This window comes from Thamnophis sirtalis, unplaced genomic scaffold, assembly GCF_051295495.1.
Source record: "Thamnophis sirtalis isolate CommonGarterSnake01/CBP01778 unplaced genomic scaffold, rThaSir2_p1.2 scaffold_14, whole genome shotgun sequence".
Taxonomy (NCBI): Eukaryota; Metazoa; Chordata; class Lepidosauria; order Squamata; family Natricidae; genus Thamnophis; species Thamnophis sirtalis.
This window is the reverse complement of record NW_028261394.1, coordinates 22873964-22891324: the sequence shown is the minus strand read 5'-3', so window position 1 is coordinate 22891324 and position 17361 is coordinate 22873964. Positions and strand designations below refer to the sequence as shown.

The 17361-nt window shown below is 37.2% G+C and overlaps 1 protein-coding gene across 1 annotated transcript in view; it reads left to right on the top strand.

Annotated features, from left to right (window-relative positions):
* The first annotated feature begins 8881 nt into the window (after positions 1-8881).
* The window catches only part of MSLN (mesothelin), a 42895-nt gene continuing 34415 nt past the window's right edge, over positions 8882-17361 (top strand). Inside the window, exons 1-4 of the mRNA XM_087729493.1 lie at positions 8882-8937; positions 10946-11033; positions 11616-11659; positions 12972-13162. Coding sequence (XP_087585619.1) covers positions 10991-11033; positions 11616-11659; positions 12972-13162 — 278 coding nt within the window. The 5' untranslated portion in view covers positions 8882-8937; positions 10946-10990. The remainder of the gene's footprint in view (positions 8938-10945; positions 11034-11615; positions 11660-12971; positions 13163-17361) is intronic.

The window sequence follows — 17361 nt, the reverse complement described above, 5'->3', positions numbered from 1 at the left end:
CGTCTTTCTTTGTTATCATTTTATGGTTGTCCAGACTTTTGCAGTCCATTTTTGATCATGTGAGTTTGTACAATGATGGGAAGTGACCACAAATTTAATACCAACGCACATATTAGGCTTCCAGAAAGTCCTAGTTTGTTTTAAACAAAAACAGGCAACATTTTTATATAGGAAATAGATTAGTGCTGCAGAGGGAATGCAATAAATGTTGCTTTCAGCACAGAATAATGAAATATAAATCAAATTAAAAATAATAACTACAGTGAAATTATACACTAAATCTAACAGTACAATAAATCCACCAGTAGCTTAGTGCAATCATATTATTAATTCATACTACAGAATTTTACATCTGCTGTTTTAGCAGCACACCTTTGGGGAGGAAATCTACCATGGTATTAAAATCAGGCTTATCTAGGGTCTTCCTTATTTAAAGGAGTGAAATAATAAAATGCGGCCACCAAGAGGAATCGAGAAGAAAGGAAACCAAAAAGCTCAATGACATCTACTGAGCTGCCTGTTTGTACCAGTTCCTCTGTGTTGTAATAAGGCTGTAATGTGTTCTTGGGTGTTATTTGATGAAGGATTGAAGAAAGCAAAGCCTTTGAAACAATCATGTTCCTCAGAGCAGTGCTGATGGATGGAAGATCACTTAGAGCCACACCTTTGGGCAACAGTGAATGAATAGCTTCTGTTGAGCTGGCCTCTCTGGCTGGAAGCCACAGGGCTCCGCTTTTTTTCTTTCTTCCTCTGCTGGCACATGGGATTGGGGTCCATTTGCCAAAGGCTTCCTTATCTATTTATTTAGCTAATTGTTTTATCAATAGATAAAGTATAGATGCCAAGTAATCTTCATAAGGTCCTTAAGAGCCCCTGCCTGTAAAAACAGCATAAAGGAAAAGAGGAAGGACAGGGAATGGGTAGAAAAAAGACATCGTTAATTTGAATAAAATAAGTCAAAAGTCAATGCTGTAAAATCTTCCATTTTGCTGTTGAATCTGGATGGTGAAACACAGGTAGCTGCTGCACTTGTAAAAAAGTGATCTCTCGTGCTAATATATGTGCAGTATATTTAAATAAAACCATTGCATATTCTATATTTAAATGAGAGCATATTTTAAGATCAGTGCATACTTGAAAGAAAAAGAAAAATTAGTGCATATTTTAGAATTAGATTAATTTAGCCTGGATTACGGAAAAATCACTATATATTTTAAAGAACATTAAATCGCTTGGCAAATAAGAAAAAAAATTCTGCACATCTATTATTATCAGATGAAAGGATTCATACTAAAAAGAACCTACTCTTGCTCCCTCCCCCCTCCCTCCTTCCTCTGTCTTTTTGTCTTTTCTTTGCAAATAGAAGCAATAGAACACAATGATACCAGAGTCCTAGATTTTAAGAGATGATTTCACAAACTCAAAGAGAACTTGGAAAAGATCCTGAAAGGGAAAACAACTCAAGAAGTTTAGGAAACTGAAAAATATGATCATAAAAGCCCATCTCAGCACAATACTACTGAAAAAGCAAAACAAGAAATTTAAGAAGAATCCAGCATGGCTGCCCAAAGATCTCTCTGACAAATTGAAAGATAAAAAGAACAAGTACAAAAAATGGAAAGAAGGACATATAACTAACATATAATCTGTGAAGACAGTTTAACAGAGTTGGAAGGAACCTTGTAGGTCATCTAGTCCAACCACTTCCCAAACAGGAGACCCTACACCATTTCTGACAAATGGCAGTCCAGTTGCATCTTGAAAATCTCCAGTGATGAAGCTCCCACAACTTCTGAAGGCAAGCTGTACCATTGGTTCAGGAGTGGGCTGCAGGCGGTACGCCCCGATACAGGCATACCAGTGCCTGCCCGGAGCAACGGGTACCATTCCAGTACGGTGCTCCGGAGGGCCCACCCACTCGCCTGCACTCCTTACCTGTCTTTAAACTCTTCGGCGCTTCCACGCATATGCACAGTGCGTACAGTGCCTGCATGATGCTCCGCCCAGCAGCTGGAGCGTTGCGGAGGCTCGCGGAGGCATCGCTGGACTGTAAAACGCATGCGTGCTCTGCACACATGTGCATGCGCACTGTGCACGTTCATGTGGAGGATGTCAGAACCCACCACTGCATTGATTGATTGTTCTCACTGTCAGAAAATGTCTCCTTATTTCTAGATTGAATCTCTCCTTGATCATTTTCCATCCATTATTCCCTGTGAGGCCTTCAGGTGCTTTGGAAAATGGCTTGAACCCCTCTTCTCTGTGGCAGCCCCTCAAATAGTGGAAGACTGCTATCATGTCTCCCCTGGTCCTTCTCTTCACTACACTAGCCATGCCCAGTTCCTGTAACTGTTCTTCATATGTTTTAGTCTCCAGTTTCCTAATCATCTTGGTTCCCTACCAATTGTACTAATTTGTATCTTTTCTTTTTTCTTGTGTCTTTTATTCAGGCTGAGGTCTTTTGTCATGGCTCAGGCAAAGAGCTCTCATCACATTTCAGCCAACAGAAAACTAAAGGAGAGGAGAGGAGGAGCCAACGTCGCGACGTTACATCGTGCGGACTTGACAGTCCGAGTCCGCCGATGACACTTTCCGGCAGGACCTAAACTGTCCCGAAGAGATGGTGACTGGGAAGACAAGACCTTGCTGGTCGCAGGGACACCACAAAGTCCCTGATCGACCCAAGGGAAGCACTTCCAACCGGCGGCAAACAGGCAGCCCCCCAGACCGACATAGTCGGAGACAGCTCCGAAAGAAAGAAGAAGTGAAAGTGTTTCTATCTGGTGAGGTTCCTTCTTTCTTTTACTTTTAGAAGATTGCCCTAAGAAACTTTTTTAAAGCTAAATTAGTCCTCTAAATTAGAACAAAGTGGCGAATTTAATCCCTATGAGATTGTCTTAAAAAGTTTTTTGCTCTTGCTTGTAATGATGTTTTGTGGATTGAAGTGATTGCAACGTTTCCTGTTTCTCCACTTGAGCTGAATGGACTGATCTTTTTTCCTCTATTTCTTTTTATTACTTTAATTTTTTTGGCTTAAACTTAAACTTTTTTTATTTTAACAAACTTCTTCTATTTGTTATAATATTATATTAAAGATACTTAAGGAAAAAGTTTTAAAATAGTTGAATCTGCCACTTGGAAGCCTAAGTCTGAAGTTTCCTTTCGTTGTAACAATGTATCCTTTGTTCATTCCTATTTGACTACACGGACTTTGCAACAGAAGAGTTTGGAACTTGTTTTTAAAATCTGATAAAGACTCAAGGTCACAAACAGTGTACTGCTGGTACTTGTGGAAAATATTTTGGCAAGAGTTGGAAAGGGAAATAAAAAAATAGAACCCTTCTATTTTGAAAACCACAAAAGAACTTGTGCCTAAGATTTAAAATAAAAATAGATATATTCTTCAAAAAATTTTGACAGGCTAGAGTGGCAGAAATTACCAAATTCCTCTTTTTCTTTTTTTTTTATATTTCTTTTTACTCTAAAAAATGGATCAACACTCAGACGAAGAAAATTTGATAATCCAAAACATTTTGGCTGGACTTCAAAACATCTTAGAAGGACTTGAGAGATTTGATAAGAAAATGGACAGGCTGTGGGGTATCACAAAAAAGATGATGGGGTTGGAGCCCCAGAAATTGAAGAAGCGAATGAAAATACAGAAAATAAAGATAAGATGTTAGATGAACTTATTAATGGAGTAAATGTGAGTGAAGGCGGAAAGAAGGGAAGCTTGAAAAGTGACTTTGATAATTTGGTGCTTCACCCCAAACTCCAAGATGCAGGAGAAAAAGAAAGAGCGAAAAAGATGGAATTAATAAGGCAAATCTGTCCAGAAATAAACTTGACAGCCAAAGTTAAGCTTACATTAACAACAACTCAAGGGCAACGAAACTACATGATAAGCTACAAAGTGCGGAGAGAAGCTTTAAACCTTGGAAAGACACTGGTTAATAACTGGAAAAATATTCAGTTATCACTCATGGGACGTATAGCAACAATTAAAATGAACATTTTACCAAGAATCCTATTCCTGTTGCAAGCCGCATCCAGGTAAAAAATTATTTCACGAATTAAATAAAATAACCGCTAGGTTCATTTGGCAGGGACGAAAACCGAGGATTAAACTAAAGTCAATGCAAGACACCAAGGAGAGGTAAGGCTTAGCATTACCAAATTGGGATTTATATGCATCAGCAATAACAATAACATTGGTGAAGGACTGGATAGAGCTAAAGAATAAAATAATTTTGACCTTAGAAGGCCACGACCTGCAGGCAGTCTGGCAAACATTCCTATGGGATAATAAAACTAAAACGCAGAAATACTTTCAAAATCATTTAATCAGGAGAACTATTACAAAAATGGCTCAAAATCAAAAAAATTCACTATGTGAAAATCCCAAATTAGCTATCATCAATAGAAAAGACGGCTCACCCAAATTTTACAGATTGGAACAAAATCCTAAAATACAGAGACGTAATTGATAGACAGGGAAATTTAAAAACAATTGAAGAATTGGCAGATCAGAACATGAAAGTTGACTGGCTAACTTACCTCCAAATCAAAACTATATACAATAAAGATACTAAATTATATGGCGTTGAAACAGAACCACACGAATTGGATAAAATTATTCAAAGCCCAGATAGAAAGATGATAGGGAGAATATATAAATTCCTTCTGAAGTATAAAATGGAAGAGGAAATTGTGAAAGAACAAATTATAAAATGGGCACAGAACTTTGGCTATAATATTGAATTAGACAAATGGGAAAGATTTTGGGGAATAAATTTAAAAATGACACTATCAGTTGCATACAAGGAAAACCAGTACAAAATGTTTTACAGATGGCACCTGGCACCAAGATTAGCTAAAATTTCAACAAATACCTCCCCAAAATGCTTGAAATGCGAATCAATACACGAAACATATTACCTTTTATGGTGGACCTGTGAGAAGGCAAAACATTTTTGGAAAAGGATCAAAAATTGGCAGGAGGCAATAACAGGGGTTAAAATAGAATGGAAACCTGAAGTTTTTTAATAAGGAATTATGTCGGTAAAATACAAAAAAGAAACCCAATATTTAATATTACATATAATTACAGCGGCAAGGATTGCCTTTGCCCAGAAATGGAAAAACAAATTAATCCCAAATGAAGATGAAATAATAAGAAAGATTATGGACTGTGCCGAAATGGATAAACTAACTAAAGAAATCCAGGGAAAGGAAGAATCAGAATTCTACCAGATATGGGATAAATGGTATAGGTGGATGGAGGAATGAAACAAAATCAAGGAAAGAATATACAAAACTCAAAAATAACAGTTATGAGTAAAATAAGAGGGTTAAGAATGGTGAAATCCAAATGAAATACAATAGAAGGAGAAATAATATAAGGTGAGCGGTATTGATTGATAATTGCTATTATAAAAACCAGGAAGTTCCTGTTCGTACTCTATTGTATAAATGTGATGTACGTCTAATTTGTGTGTGTATATATTTTACATGTTTGTTAATAAAAAATCTTTTTAAAAAAATAAGTAGAGATTTTAGTACCTTATAGACTGTACTAGATTATCATTGAATGTTTATTCATTAATATATAATTTACTATGATACCAATAGTAAAAAGATAACCTTAATTAGGATAAATAACCGGGCCATAAATTGTAATTTGGGATCCGGCGAAAAAATGTACAAATCTTACAAATTTCTGTTTAGATCTTGTTATGAAGATATAAATAATTTGAGTTAGAAGAGAGGAGATGTGATTTAAATAAGAAAATGCTAATGTATACTTTTGGTGATTATTAAGTAAAAATGTTAACATCCCTTAGATTGTTTTAGATGTTTAATGTTTATTTTGTTAACACGTAATTAACTAATTTGGGATTGAGGGAAAAGACTTGTAAATCTTATTAATAAATCATTGTTTAAAGAGGGTTATAAAGGTATAATCTTGTATGGGCCTGTGGAGAGGAGAGGTGAGATAAACAGTAAATAATTTTTAGTCAACTACAATAATAACAAAGAAATGTTAATGAATAATGTTTAATGATACATACAGGTGTGTTATGGGGTGGGGAATGCTTAGATATTTTACTTAACTGAATTTGTTTTAGAATATGTCATAAAGATGTAATGTTATTGGAGGTTTATTGACATTGCAAATGAATGCCAGTAGGTGATTGTGTCTTTAAATACAAATGATTCTAGATAAAAACATGTTTAAATAATGGTAATTAAACGAGAATTGTGGTACAGGGATAGTAAAATACCTAATTTTTCTTTTTTTGACTTAAAATGTACAATTTGATTTGAATAAAGTATATGTAAGGATTGTGGAAGAACCGCACGGAATGTATTTGTAACCAATCGATACACTTTCTACAAGATGTAACGAAAGATTATTCTTTTTTTGTGTGTTTTTGTTTAATTAAAACAATAAAAAAATAAAAAAAAATAAAGGAGAATTGCTTTAACTAAAATTAACTAAAATTTGTTCTCCCCACAGCTGATTCCTCCAAAATCATCAGTTCCGACGATACCAGATGTTCTGATTTTGGGTATGCAGGGTAATGCTGAGCCAAACCCCTAGGTAAACTTTCTGGCTTGGTGGTCTTCACTACCAGCTAGCAAACCATCACTCCTGTGATGGGCAGATGAGGTTGATAGTCCTATAGGCTTTGCCATTTGCCCAAACCCAACCCATTGTTTTGATAGCAAAACAGTATGTTGATCTGCAGGAATAGGATAGAGCTTAGTTTACCCACCATCGGCTCATTAAAGTTTTATTGGCTTGTTTGTTGATTAAATTATATGCTGCCCATCTCATTATCAAACAATTCTAGACAGCAGATCCACATTGCCTAAGTAGCCTAAATAGCTGCATCCATGGATTTGGGGGGGTGATGGCTAGAACAGGAAAGTTCAGTTTGAAACTGCCTGTCAGCCTCCGCTTTGCTGCTGCTTCGGCTGCCATTGAAATGGGGAGGAGGGGGCATGGTATTTGGGAGGGGAATCATGATGTGCTGGAGGAAGATTCTAGATGCCGACCTGACCATCTTACTGCGCATGTGGAGGAAGGGAGTTTCCCGCCAAGGTTAACTGTCCAGCATTCCATCCTGGTGATGACTTTTGAAGTTATCTCCCACCTGACAGTTGGGTGCATTATAATTGGACTATGGACTGGGGTGCCAAGGGGAGGGGATTGAATTATACATGATATTATTCGCTTTCGCGCCTAATTAACCAGATTCACCTTAGCTTTGTTACTCTTCGTTTATAATTAGTAAAAGTACACTTGATTTCAAACAAATGGAGTTGAGTGGCTTATTTCCTGATTACTAAATGAAGTCGCAGCTGACACTGCCAGCTTTCTAGTTTCCCAAAGCCAGTGTCCCTGGAATGGGAGTTCCCAAGGACCTGAGGAGAAAGTCCGGAGTGAGCAAGAGGTGCCAGGCTCATCCCACTTCCATATGGTCACTTGTCCACACAGCATCAGACTTGAAGGCCACTGTTGGCTGTCGGGGAAAATGGCTTTCATTTTGGAGAGCTAAGCATGACTATCCTAGCTATGGGTTTAGGGTTGAGTTGAAGACAACACCATGGGGACATGGCAGAAAAGAAATTGCCAGGTGCAGGCATGGGAAGTTTTTACATATATTGCTCAAGTCTGGAGAAAGTACTTGTTAAGAATACACTGAAAATGATTTATGAGCCATTGCTGAGTCATTCGAAGTGCTAGAAACACTTGTGTCATAAACAGTGTGACATATGCCAGCATGTACCATAGAGGATTAATGCCATAATTTAAAGAGCAGGGATGGGTGATTCAATTTTATCAATGTCAGCTCAGAACAATACCTTAGAGGCCTGCCTTGTTTTCATAGAATGAACAAGTTTTGGAATGTTCTGAAGATCAAAATTTCTGCATTCCACACAGGGGCAGAAGTGGAGTCAAAAAGGTAAGATGAGGGATGGGGCTCTTCAATCAGAGCCCTACCCACTTTTTGTGACTGTGGTGTGCTTCCAAAGGTATAATTTTTCATTGTATCTAATTTTCCCTCAGACCACCTAACATTTTTCTATAGCAGATATCTTACAATTGAAATTTTTAAGGAGATAATCCCGATCCACATAAAATCCACTAATGCTTTTGATCTATGTTATCTTTTTCACAATAACACAAGGTCCTATTTCTATCATACTAGGACTTCAAGGAAAGCCTTTTCATATATATATATTCTATGTCATCCTATATCATTTAATCTGTGGTTATTTAATATATATATTAATAAATAATGCTTTAAGAATTATGAATGTGTCAACTGTTCTGGAGGGTAACTCGGTGAGCAAGGACTGAGGCGAGACAGTATTGCTAACAACAATCCCTTTATTGGGATAACAGATAACCAGTAACTCAAAATCTATCAGTAAAGGCAAATGGCACTCCCCAAATCTCTTCTTAGAACATGGTGGCTTGTATTCTTCACGGCACAATCACCTTATTCTGAAAAAGCATCTGGGAGAAATTGAACTACATCCCCAGGACTTCTTAAAGAAAGTTTATTATGGCTGAGTTGGAATAGTGTGCTAAGCCAAGTGATGCTTTTATCATCGTTTGTTAAATAACTCAGAGTAGCTTGCAAACCACAATAGCTAGAGATACTTTGCTACAGGCACAGCCTGGCCTTTGCCAATTGTTCTCTCCTCTGCCTTTCCCTTGGTTTCCTGGGTACAGGGTGACTCAGGACACAGGCTTAAAACATCCCATCCAATTGTCAAATTGTTTCACATTTCATAAGCATTGGGCGTGGCTGCTTTTTCAAGTGAAATTAGAGGCAGAGATCACATTCTGATTGCATTTGTGCAAAGCAGAATGCCCATATTTTATTTCTGTCAACCAAACCTGTGAAGAGGCAGCAGAGGTATGTTCTGTGCTTGAAAGATTTGGTTTTTTGCTTTTTTTCACTGTGTTCTGGGAATGGAATGGGTGCCTTCTGCTTAAGAGAACTTTTCGCTTCATTGTTTGGGACTAAGTAAGCCTCAGTTGTCAGTTCAATTTCAGTCTATTGAGAGCTCTTCTCTTTTATTTTAATCTGGGAATTAGAGGGTTTAAATAACAAATAGGCACTCCCAATATTAATTAAAATTTGGATGGATTTGCATATAGAATCATGATTTCTTTAAGAGAAGCATAAGACACATACAATTTCTAAAACTACTACGGCTTTGCAAGTTGCAGTTATCTGTAATTTTATTTTTGGTCAATTTATCAGTTGCAGGACAGTTCTAACTAATTTCCTGTTGTTTATTTATGAAATAATGAGTACATATTCATTTGACGTTTTCAGAAGAACTCCTAAAAGGAGAACAGAAAAAACAAATTGTCTGGATTTGAATTAATGCATAAAATGTTCAATTCCATTTGGATTGAAGAACTTTTAATAGAGTGAATTATAGTTTAATCTTTCCCACATCATTTCAAGGAAGTACAATACATGCAGGTTTGTTGGTAAAGTCAATTGCAAAGTAGCAAAGTTCCATTCCTTTTAAGCAGCTGGGTTGGGCTGCGTTCCTCGAATTATTCAAGGTGCTAGAAGTAAATCAAACAAAGGCTCTCTAGATTATGGGCAGATTGATTTTTCTTTCAGCCAACAAATGAAGTTTTGAAAAATTGGTAACTTCTTGCTAGAAAAGTTTTCCAAAATCTGGGAGGATGCAACAAGAAATTCATATCAAGAGCAATGTACCAACTTGCTTCAGCATGCTTTTAATTCCAAGAATTTATGTAGTCAGATTGTGGTAAATGCTAGCGTTGCACATAAATACAGGATCCTTCAGGATATATGTGTAACATTTCCTCCATTTGACACTGGAGATGAGTGAGATATTCTGGCCCAGAGACAAAGATGCTAAAATTTGAATAGATAATTGTTTGAATGTGATTTGATGTCTCAAAATTTGTCCTGAATATCAGGTCTTCAGCAGAAATACTAGTTACAGCTATGGATTTGTAGAAAAGACGTGTAACGTAAAACAGATGTAATTAAATGAAATATACATTTATTAAATTTGTATGCTGCTTGGCTCCTAACAACTCTGGATGGCTCATCAATAAAGTAAATGCAACAAATGTAGATAACAAATCAAAAATGGCAAAGGTGACAAGAACTGGATAGAAATGAAAAAAGAAAAAACCTACTCAATCCAAGGGCCTCCACAAAGAGCCAGGTCTTCAAGTCCCTTCAAAATACCAGGCAGTTGGATGCCATCCAGATCTTGGGTGGAATCTAATTCCAGAGGACAGGGGTTGCTATCAGTTTCCAATGTTTTTTTTTCCAGCTTTACTTGAGTCCAAAAATTTGCACCAAAGCGCTGACATTTGAGATTATTTGTCCACCTGTACATTTTGACCTTTAAAATTTTTTATCTGCAAAATAAATATTTTTAATTTTTCAGCCTATAGATGGAAAGATAAATTGGGACAAAACATAGAAGCATATACAAATATTCATCTGAATAAGAGTTTTAAGAACAAGCCAAGAAAAATATTTTCCTAATGAGTCATTTAGGCTTTCTCCTATCTTCAGGGACAGACTGATAGTTAATTTGTTAAATTTTCCTTACAGGCATCATCCAAATACGTATACATTGTCAAAACACACAGGTCTATATAGACGACATAAAGTTCATTGACTATAGGACAAGGCATGACAGAATCTGGGGTGAGGTCAAAAGAGGGATCAGTGTAGAATCCCTATGTAGTCATAAACTTACTAAGTCGAGCCCATCGTTAATTTTATTGACCCTTATCTAAGGTGCAGTTTAATGATCCAAAGAGCATCAGTGGCATCTTGTCATATTTAAACCAAGCAGGGAAACTAAAAGATAATTATTACTGATGATAAATTTATTTCTTTGTTTGCTTTTCTGGAGTGAACGTATATATTTACCTACGAAGAAGTATCTATTTGGAATAATGCCAGAATCACCCAGGATGCTTTGCTGCCTTTTTATGACTGGTGAGTATAATTATGCATGACTGCTATAAAATTGACATTAAATGCTTCCATGTGAAATTCTAATCCAGATTCTGTTTTCTGATGTAGCAGCTTCTCCTCTGAGATATGTGCATGCTAATGTTAATTATGCATTTTAGAATTTAGAACAGGGGTTTCTAATCCTTTTTGCCATCATACCTCCCTTACCTCGCCTAAAAACACAAAATGAGCACAAATGAACAATGAAAATGCAATGGAACTTTTAGGGAAAGTGGATTTATTGTAAAACTGTAGAGCTAAAAAGATTCTTCACACCTTTCCAGGTTTTGTCTGCAGCTCCCCGAAGGAGATCATCCTTGCTATTTGGGAAACCTACTTTAGAGGAAAGGAAGTTTTTATTCATGATTTGTGTGTTCCGAGTAAACCACTGAACACAATGTTATCAGAAAACACAAGAAGTAAATATTTAAGCAAGAGGTTTTGTTTATTATTCTTTTAAAAAATGGTATAGCAAACAATATTCCACAATTGGCTTGAGAAAGACAATCACTATAATTTTTCAATAAAATGTCTTTAAGACGAAACCCATGTCTTATATTTTAGGTTGTGCAATGATGCTCACTCCCAATGGTGCACTGAAATTCCTGGTAAGTATTGCATTTCTGTATGGTACTTATATTGCCTACAGACATCTATATTCTTCTGCAACCTGTTTAGGATCTAGACTCTTGATCTTTGGAGTCAGAGAACCAAACAATGAGAGGTATTTGATTGTATTTATTTATATATTTAAATTATGTATATGCCACCCATCTTAAACAGCTCTGAGCAGCTCAGAACAACAATAAAACCAGTGACTATACAGAGAAAGAATCAGAGAAAAAATACCCTTAATCATTTTCTTAGGATGCCTCATAGGAAGCTCCATTATCTTCATTCCATTTTTTCCCATCCCACCCCACCCCAAAGCAGATCTTGATGTCTATGGAGATTCCCAATCATCCAGGTCATGGTTGTCCCAAAGGTGCTTTACCAAAAGGCAACTGGACTTTCTGGTTTTTTCCTTGCAAATGTTTCACCTCACATCTAAGAAGCTTCTTCAGAAGAAACCTCTTGGATGAGAAGCAAAACATTTTCAAGGAAAAAAAATGAGAAAGTCCAGTTGCCTTTTGATAAAGCACCTTTGGGACAGGTCTTGATGGTCTCCTGAAAGGGTAGGGAGTGGAGACCTGCCCAATTGCTGGGCAGAGGGTATTGCAAAAGGTAGGGGCAGCCACAGAAAAAGCACACTTCCAAGGTTCCACTAATTGGCAGGATTTCAGGGAAGGGATCTGAAATGCGCCTACCCTTTCTGATCTACTAAACAAGTGGATAATCTTAGGGAGGGGCAGCCCCACAAATAACCATGACCTCTGCCATTCAGGACTGTAAAGGTGTTAATCAGTGCCTTGATTTGAACCCAGAAGGAAACTAGGAGACAGTGCAGCTCACACAATAGAGATATAACATGGGCAAATCTATGAATACCCTGCTGTATTCTGGACCAGGTCCATAACATAGGTGGCTGAGCTAACAGTCACAAAGATTCTGTTGATGTCCTCAGGATCAACTGGCTCAAACTCCTTACAGATAACAGGGCTCAGATATGTCTCAGTCATTTGCAAAGGATCAGCCAGACAGAGTCCTACTTCAAGCAAACAATTTAATTGATGAGACAGAAAGTGGAAGAATATTTTTAAACAGTTGTGTGTTTATGATTACTGTAAAACTTGGTCTTACTTCAAACAGTTGCTCAGATCTATTAGTATTAAATTAATTTGTTTTTCACCATCTCAAATTAATACTTTATTCTTATAGGAAATTGAATTAACTGAATTAAATCATTAAATTGAAATTGTTTTATTTAATTATTGTCCATGTTTTATTTTCTGCTTAATTTTTGATAAAAAAATGTTTTAGAATACCTCTGGCCTGGTGGTCAGCAAAGAAGAGGCCAGAATTTCAAACCATTTGGTCTGTGAGATGTCTGGAGATTCCATTGCAGCAACTGGTGAAAAATTTCTAAAACAATTAAGTCAGTGCCAGCACCTGACTCCAGATCAAATTAAAGCAATTCAACAAATCTTCAGCAATGGAAATACTTCATTTGGGTAGGACCAGTTTTTAATTTGGGGCAGTTTTCTGAAAAGAGATTGTTTCTTACCTATTTTGGCTGGCCTTGGAATTAAGCCTCCTTTTCATGTGTGTATGTGAATGTAAATTACACAGTTGCCTTGTCAATGTGGTCCAAAGTTACAAAAGCTATATATTTGCAAACCAGAACCTCCAGTAGGTTCTTTCCTTCCTTCTTTGGTGTTCTTACTCACTTCTTGGCTTTTGTCTCTCTGACTAAGAGGCCTGGCCCTAAACTGTTTTAAGACCACACTTACACACAGTAGTGCTTGGATAATGTTTAAGTGTTTTGCCCAAGTCTTTGTTTGGCACTGCCTGGAAATGCCAGAGGTTGTCCTTGAACTCTAAATAGAACACCCGCTCTACACAAAATGATGAATCTTGAAGTTTTAGTATTTAGTTTTTGTTTTTTTTTAAAGATGATCAGGTGGCTGGTGAAAATATTCTCTTTGCTTTGTTGCTATTTGTCCTACTAGGCAACATTTTTTTCAACTTTCAGTTGACTAAAAGCCCTTAGGTTTCATGGTGGCTTTCTATTCAAGGACACCCAGGCCTAACAGAGGCATCTTTTAAAAAATCTCAGCTAAGGTTGGCTGCCATACCCATAGCATGATGGAAACTGGAGATTTTCAAATGTAAACGGTGAAGCATATTGTAGTAAATGAAAGATAGTAAATGTTTCATTTAGTATCAAATCATCCTGCATAAATATCATGTACAACTATTCTTCTACAATATCTTAGTACTTAGTATTTTTTTTAAAGATTTTTATTAACAAATATGTAAAATACACACACACAAAATTTAGATGTACACCACATTTATACAATACAATACGAACAGGAACTTCCTGTTCTTTATAATAGCAATTATCAATCGATACCGCTCACCTTATATTATTTCCCCTTCTATTGTATTTCATTTGGATTTCACCATTCGTAACCCTCTTATTTTACTCATAACTATTATTTTTTGAGTTTTATTATATTCCTTCATTGATTTTTGTTTCTTTCCTCCATCCACCTATACCATTTATCCCATATCTGGTAGAATTCTGATTCTTCTTTTCCCTGGATTTCTTTAGTTAGTTTGTCCATTTCAGCACAGTCCATAACTTTTCTTATTATTTCATCTTCGCTTGGAATTAATTTGTTTTTCCATTTCTGGGCAAAGGCAATCCTTGCCGCCGTAATTATATATAGTATTAAATACTGGATTTCTTTTTTGTATTTCGCAGACATTATTCCTAATAAAAAAACTTCAGGTTTCCATTCTATTTTAACCCCTGTTATTGCCTCCAGCCAATTTTTGATCATTTTCCAAAAAACTTTAGCCTCCTCACAGATCCACCAGAAATGGTAATATGTTCCGTGTATTGATTCACATTTCTAACATTTTGGGGAGGTATTTGTTAAGATTTTAGCTAACCTTGTTGGTGCCAGGTGCCATCTGTAAAACATTTTGTACTGGTTTTCCTTGTATGCAACTGATAGTGTCGTTTTTAAATGTATTCCTCAAAATTTTTCCCATTTGTCTAATTCAATATTATAGCGAAAGTTCTGTGCCCATTTTATCATTTGTTCTTTCACAATATCCTCTTCCATTTTATATTCCAGGAGGAATTTATATATTCTCCTTATCATCTTCTATCTGAGCTTTGAATAATTTTATCCAATTAGTGTGGTTCTGTTTTAATGCCATATAATTTAGTATCTTTATTGTATTTAGTTTTGATTTGGAGGTAAGTTAGCCAGTCAACTTTCATGTTCTGATCTGCCAATTCTTCAATTGTTTTTAAATTTCCCTGTCTATCAATTAAGTCTCTGTATTTTAGGATTTTGTTCCAATCTGTAAAATTTGGGTGAGTCGTCCTTTCTGTTGATGATAGCCAATTTGGGATTTTCACATAGTGAATTTTTTTGATTTTGAGCCATTTTTGCAATAACGCTCTTCTGATTAAATGACTTTGAAAGTAGTTCTGCGTTTTAGTTTTATCATCCCATAGGAATGTATGCCAGCCTGCTTAGTATTTTTAAACTCCTATAATAGAAATTCTATAAATAGAAACTCTCCTGAAAATGCCAGTCACCCTTGACTAGGTGAGATAAAACCTTATGGTTTATTTTTATGCATCTTGCATAAAATAAACGGGATCATTATGTAAAGCATCTTGAACTCAAAGTTCCAATTTATTAAGAGAGCCATGTTGGCACATCTGGGAATGCCCGAATCTGGAAGTTTCCTAGTTTTCCCCACCCAGTTGAAAGTTCAAGATCTTGCCCTCACACCCACAAGTCCATCACATGGTCCAATCTTCCACTGCCATGCTGGCAGCTTCCACACATCCAGTTCCAGTCAAGTGCAGAGATACAGAGACAAACAATGATCTTGGCTTTCTAAAAAGAATTTTATTATGTCTACATATCATCTAATTCCGTATAATCCCCCCTTCCATTTTCCCACTATAGAAAATGCATAGTAAAATAATAGAAAGTGTGGCAGGCCTCAGATCCAAAACAAAAGATGGCTGCAGGGCTGACAGGTGGCCTCCCCTCAGAAGAAAAGTGTGTCCTGTAAAAAGAGTAATGTAGCATAACTAACCACATCCCCCTCCCCCTTGGGGGACTCTTTGACTTATTGGGGAATTTATCATGGAATTGTTTTACTAACTTGTCAGCTCTTACATTCCAACTTTTCACCCATGTAGCTTCAGACAAAGGGTACCCCTTCCAATTGCACTAAATATTGCAAACAACCTCTATACAATCTAGAGTCTAATTTTCCCCCCACTTTGTAGTGAGTTTCTCCTTGTATGGAGGAGTGGGTGGTTGGGTCTGCAGTCTTACATTAAACCCAATCACAGGTTTCAGCATGCCACAATGAAAGACTGGATGGATTTTCCCTAGAATTATAGGCAGACTGAGTTGAATTGTAACTGGATTAATTATTTTTACTATTGGGAAGGAACCTAAAAGTTTTGGCCCTAACTTCTTGCTAGGCATTCTTAACCACATATATTTGGTAGACAATAAAACTTTATCCCCCACACGGAAGGGGGGTTGGAGCGACCGGTGCTTGTCAGCTTGTTTCTTGTATTCTTCTACCACTTCTGCCAGAGCCCTTTTTGTATTCTTCCACCCCTTTTTTAGAGTGTCCATCCATTCAGTCAGAGACATGGAGGAGGAGGGGGCCTCTCTGAGCAGTTCAGGCATGGGAACAAATTCCATGCTGCTGGTAACTTGAAAAGGAGTTAATTCAGTGCTGCTATGGACAGCGTTGTTATACGTTACTTCGGCAAATAGTAGCAGGTTGCCTTGTTGGTAATCTACATAACAACAGATGTATTGTTCGACCATTGTGTTCATGAGTTCCGCTGCTCCATTTGAATGAAAGATCAAGCTAAGTCCTTGCGTGAACCCAATGGACCTCAGGAACTCCCTCCAGAACTTGTTGGTGAATTGAACTCTGGGGTCAGAGATATTTCTCCTGGGTACACCGTGTAGGCAGTAAATGTGTTTGACAAACATCTTCGCTAACTTCTTAGCAGACAGTGATCCTGAGCAAGTGATGAAATGAGCTTGCTTGGAAAATAAGTCAACGACTGTCCAAATTACTTTATTCCCGCTGCTGTCTGAGAGCTCTACAATGAAATTCATTGTGATCTCTTCCCATGGTTGGCTGGGGCTGGTCACCTATTGCAATAATCCAGGGGGCTTGCCAGGTTTCATTGTTGCACATATGGAACAGATTTTCACATAGTCTTCCATTTCTGTTTTCATCCTAGGCCACCAAAATTGATGTCTAGCAAGGTGGAGCATTTTTAGGAATCCAAAGTGACCACCTAGTTTTGTGTCGTGGCTTTGCTATAGTACTTCCAGCCTCAGGCTTGCGGGAATGTACATTGGATCCTTTCCAGGCTAAGCCATCTCTCATTGTCAGGATGCTTTTCTTGTCATTGAGCCAGAGGTCATTTGGCCACACCAATTTCATTGCAGCAGTCAGCTTGTCCTGGCTGGGAGTAGATGGTCTCCTGGTCTGGCCTTGGGTGGTGACTTGAGCTGCCGTTTGTTTGGGGTAAATTATGGCGTGAATTACCTCCTCCCTCTAACTGTCATATTGCAGTTTCCTAGATAAGGCATCCACCAGCAAGTTCTTCCCAGCAGGGATGTGCTTCAGT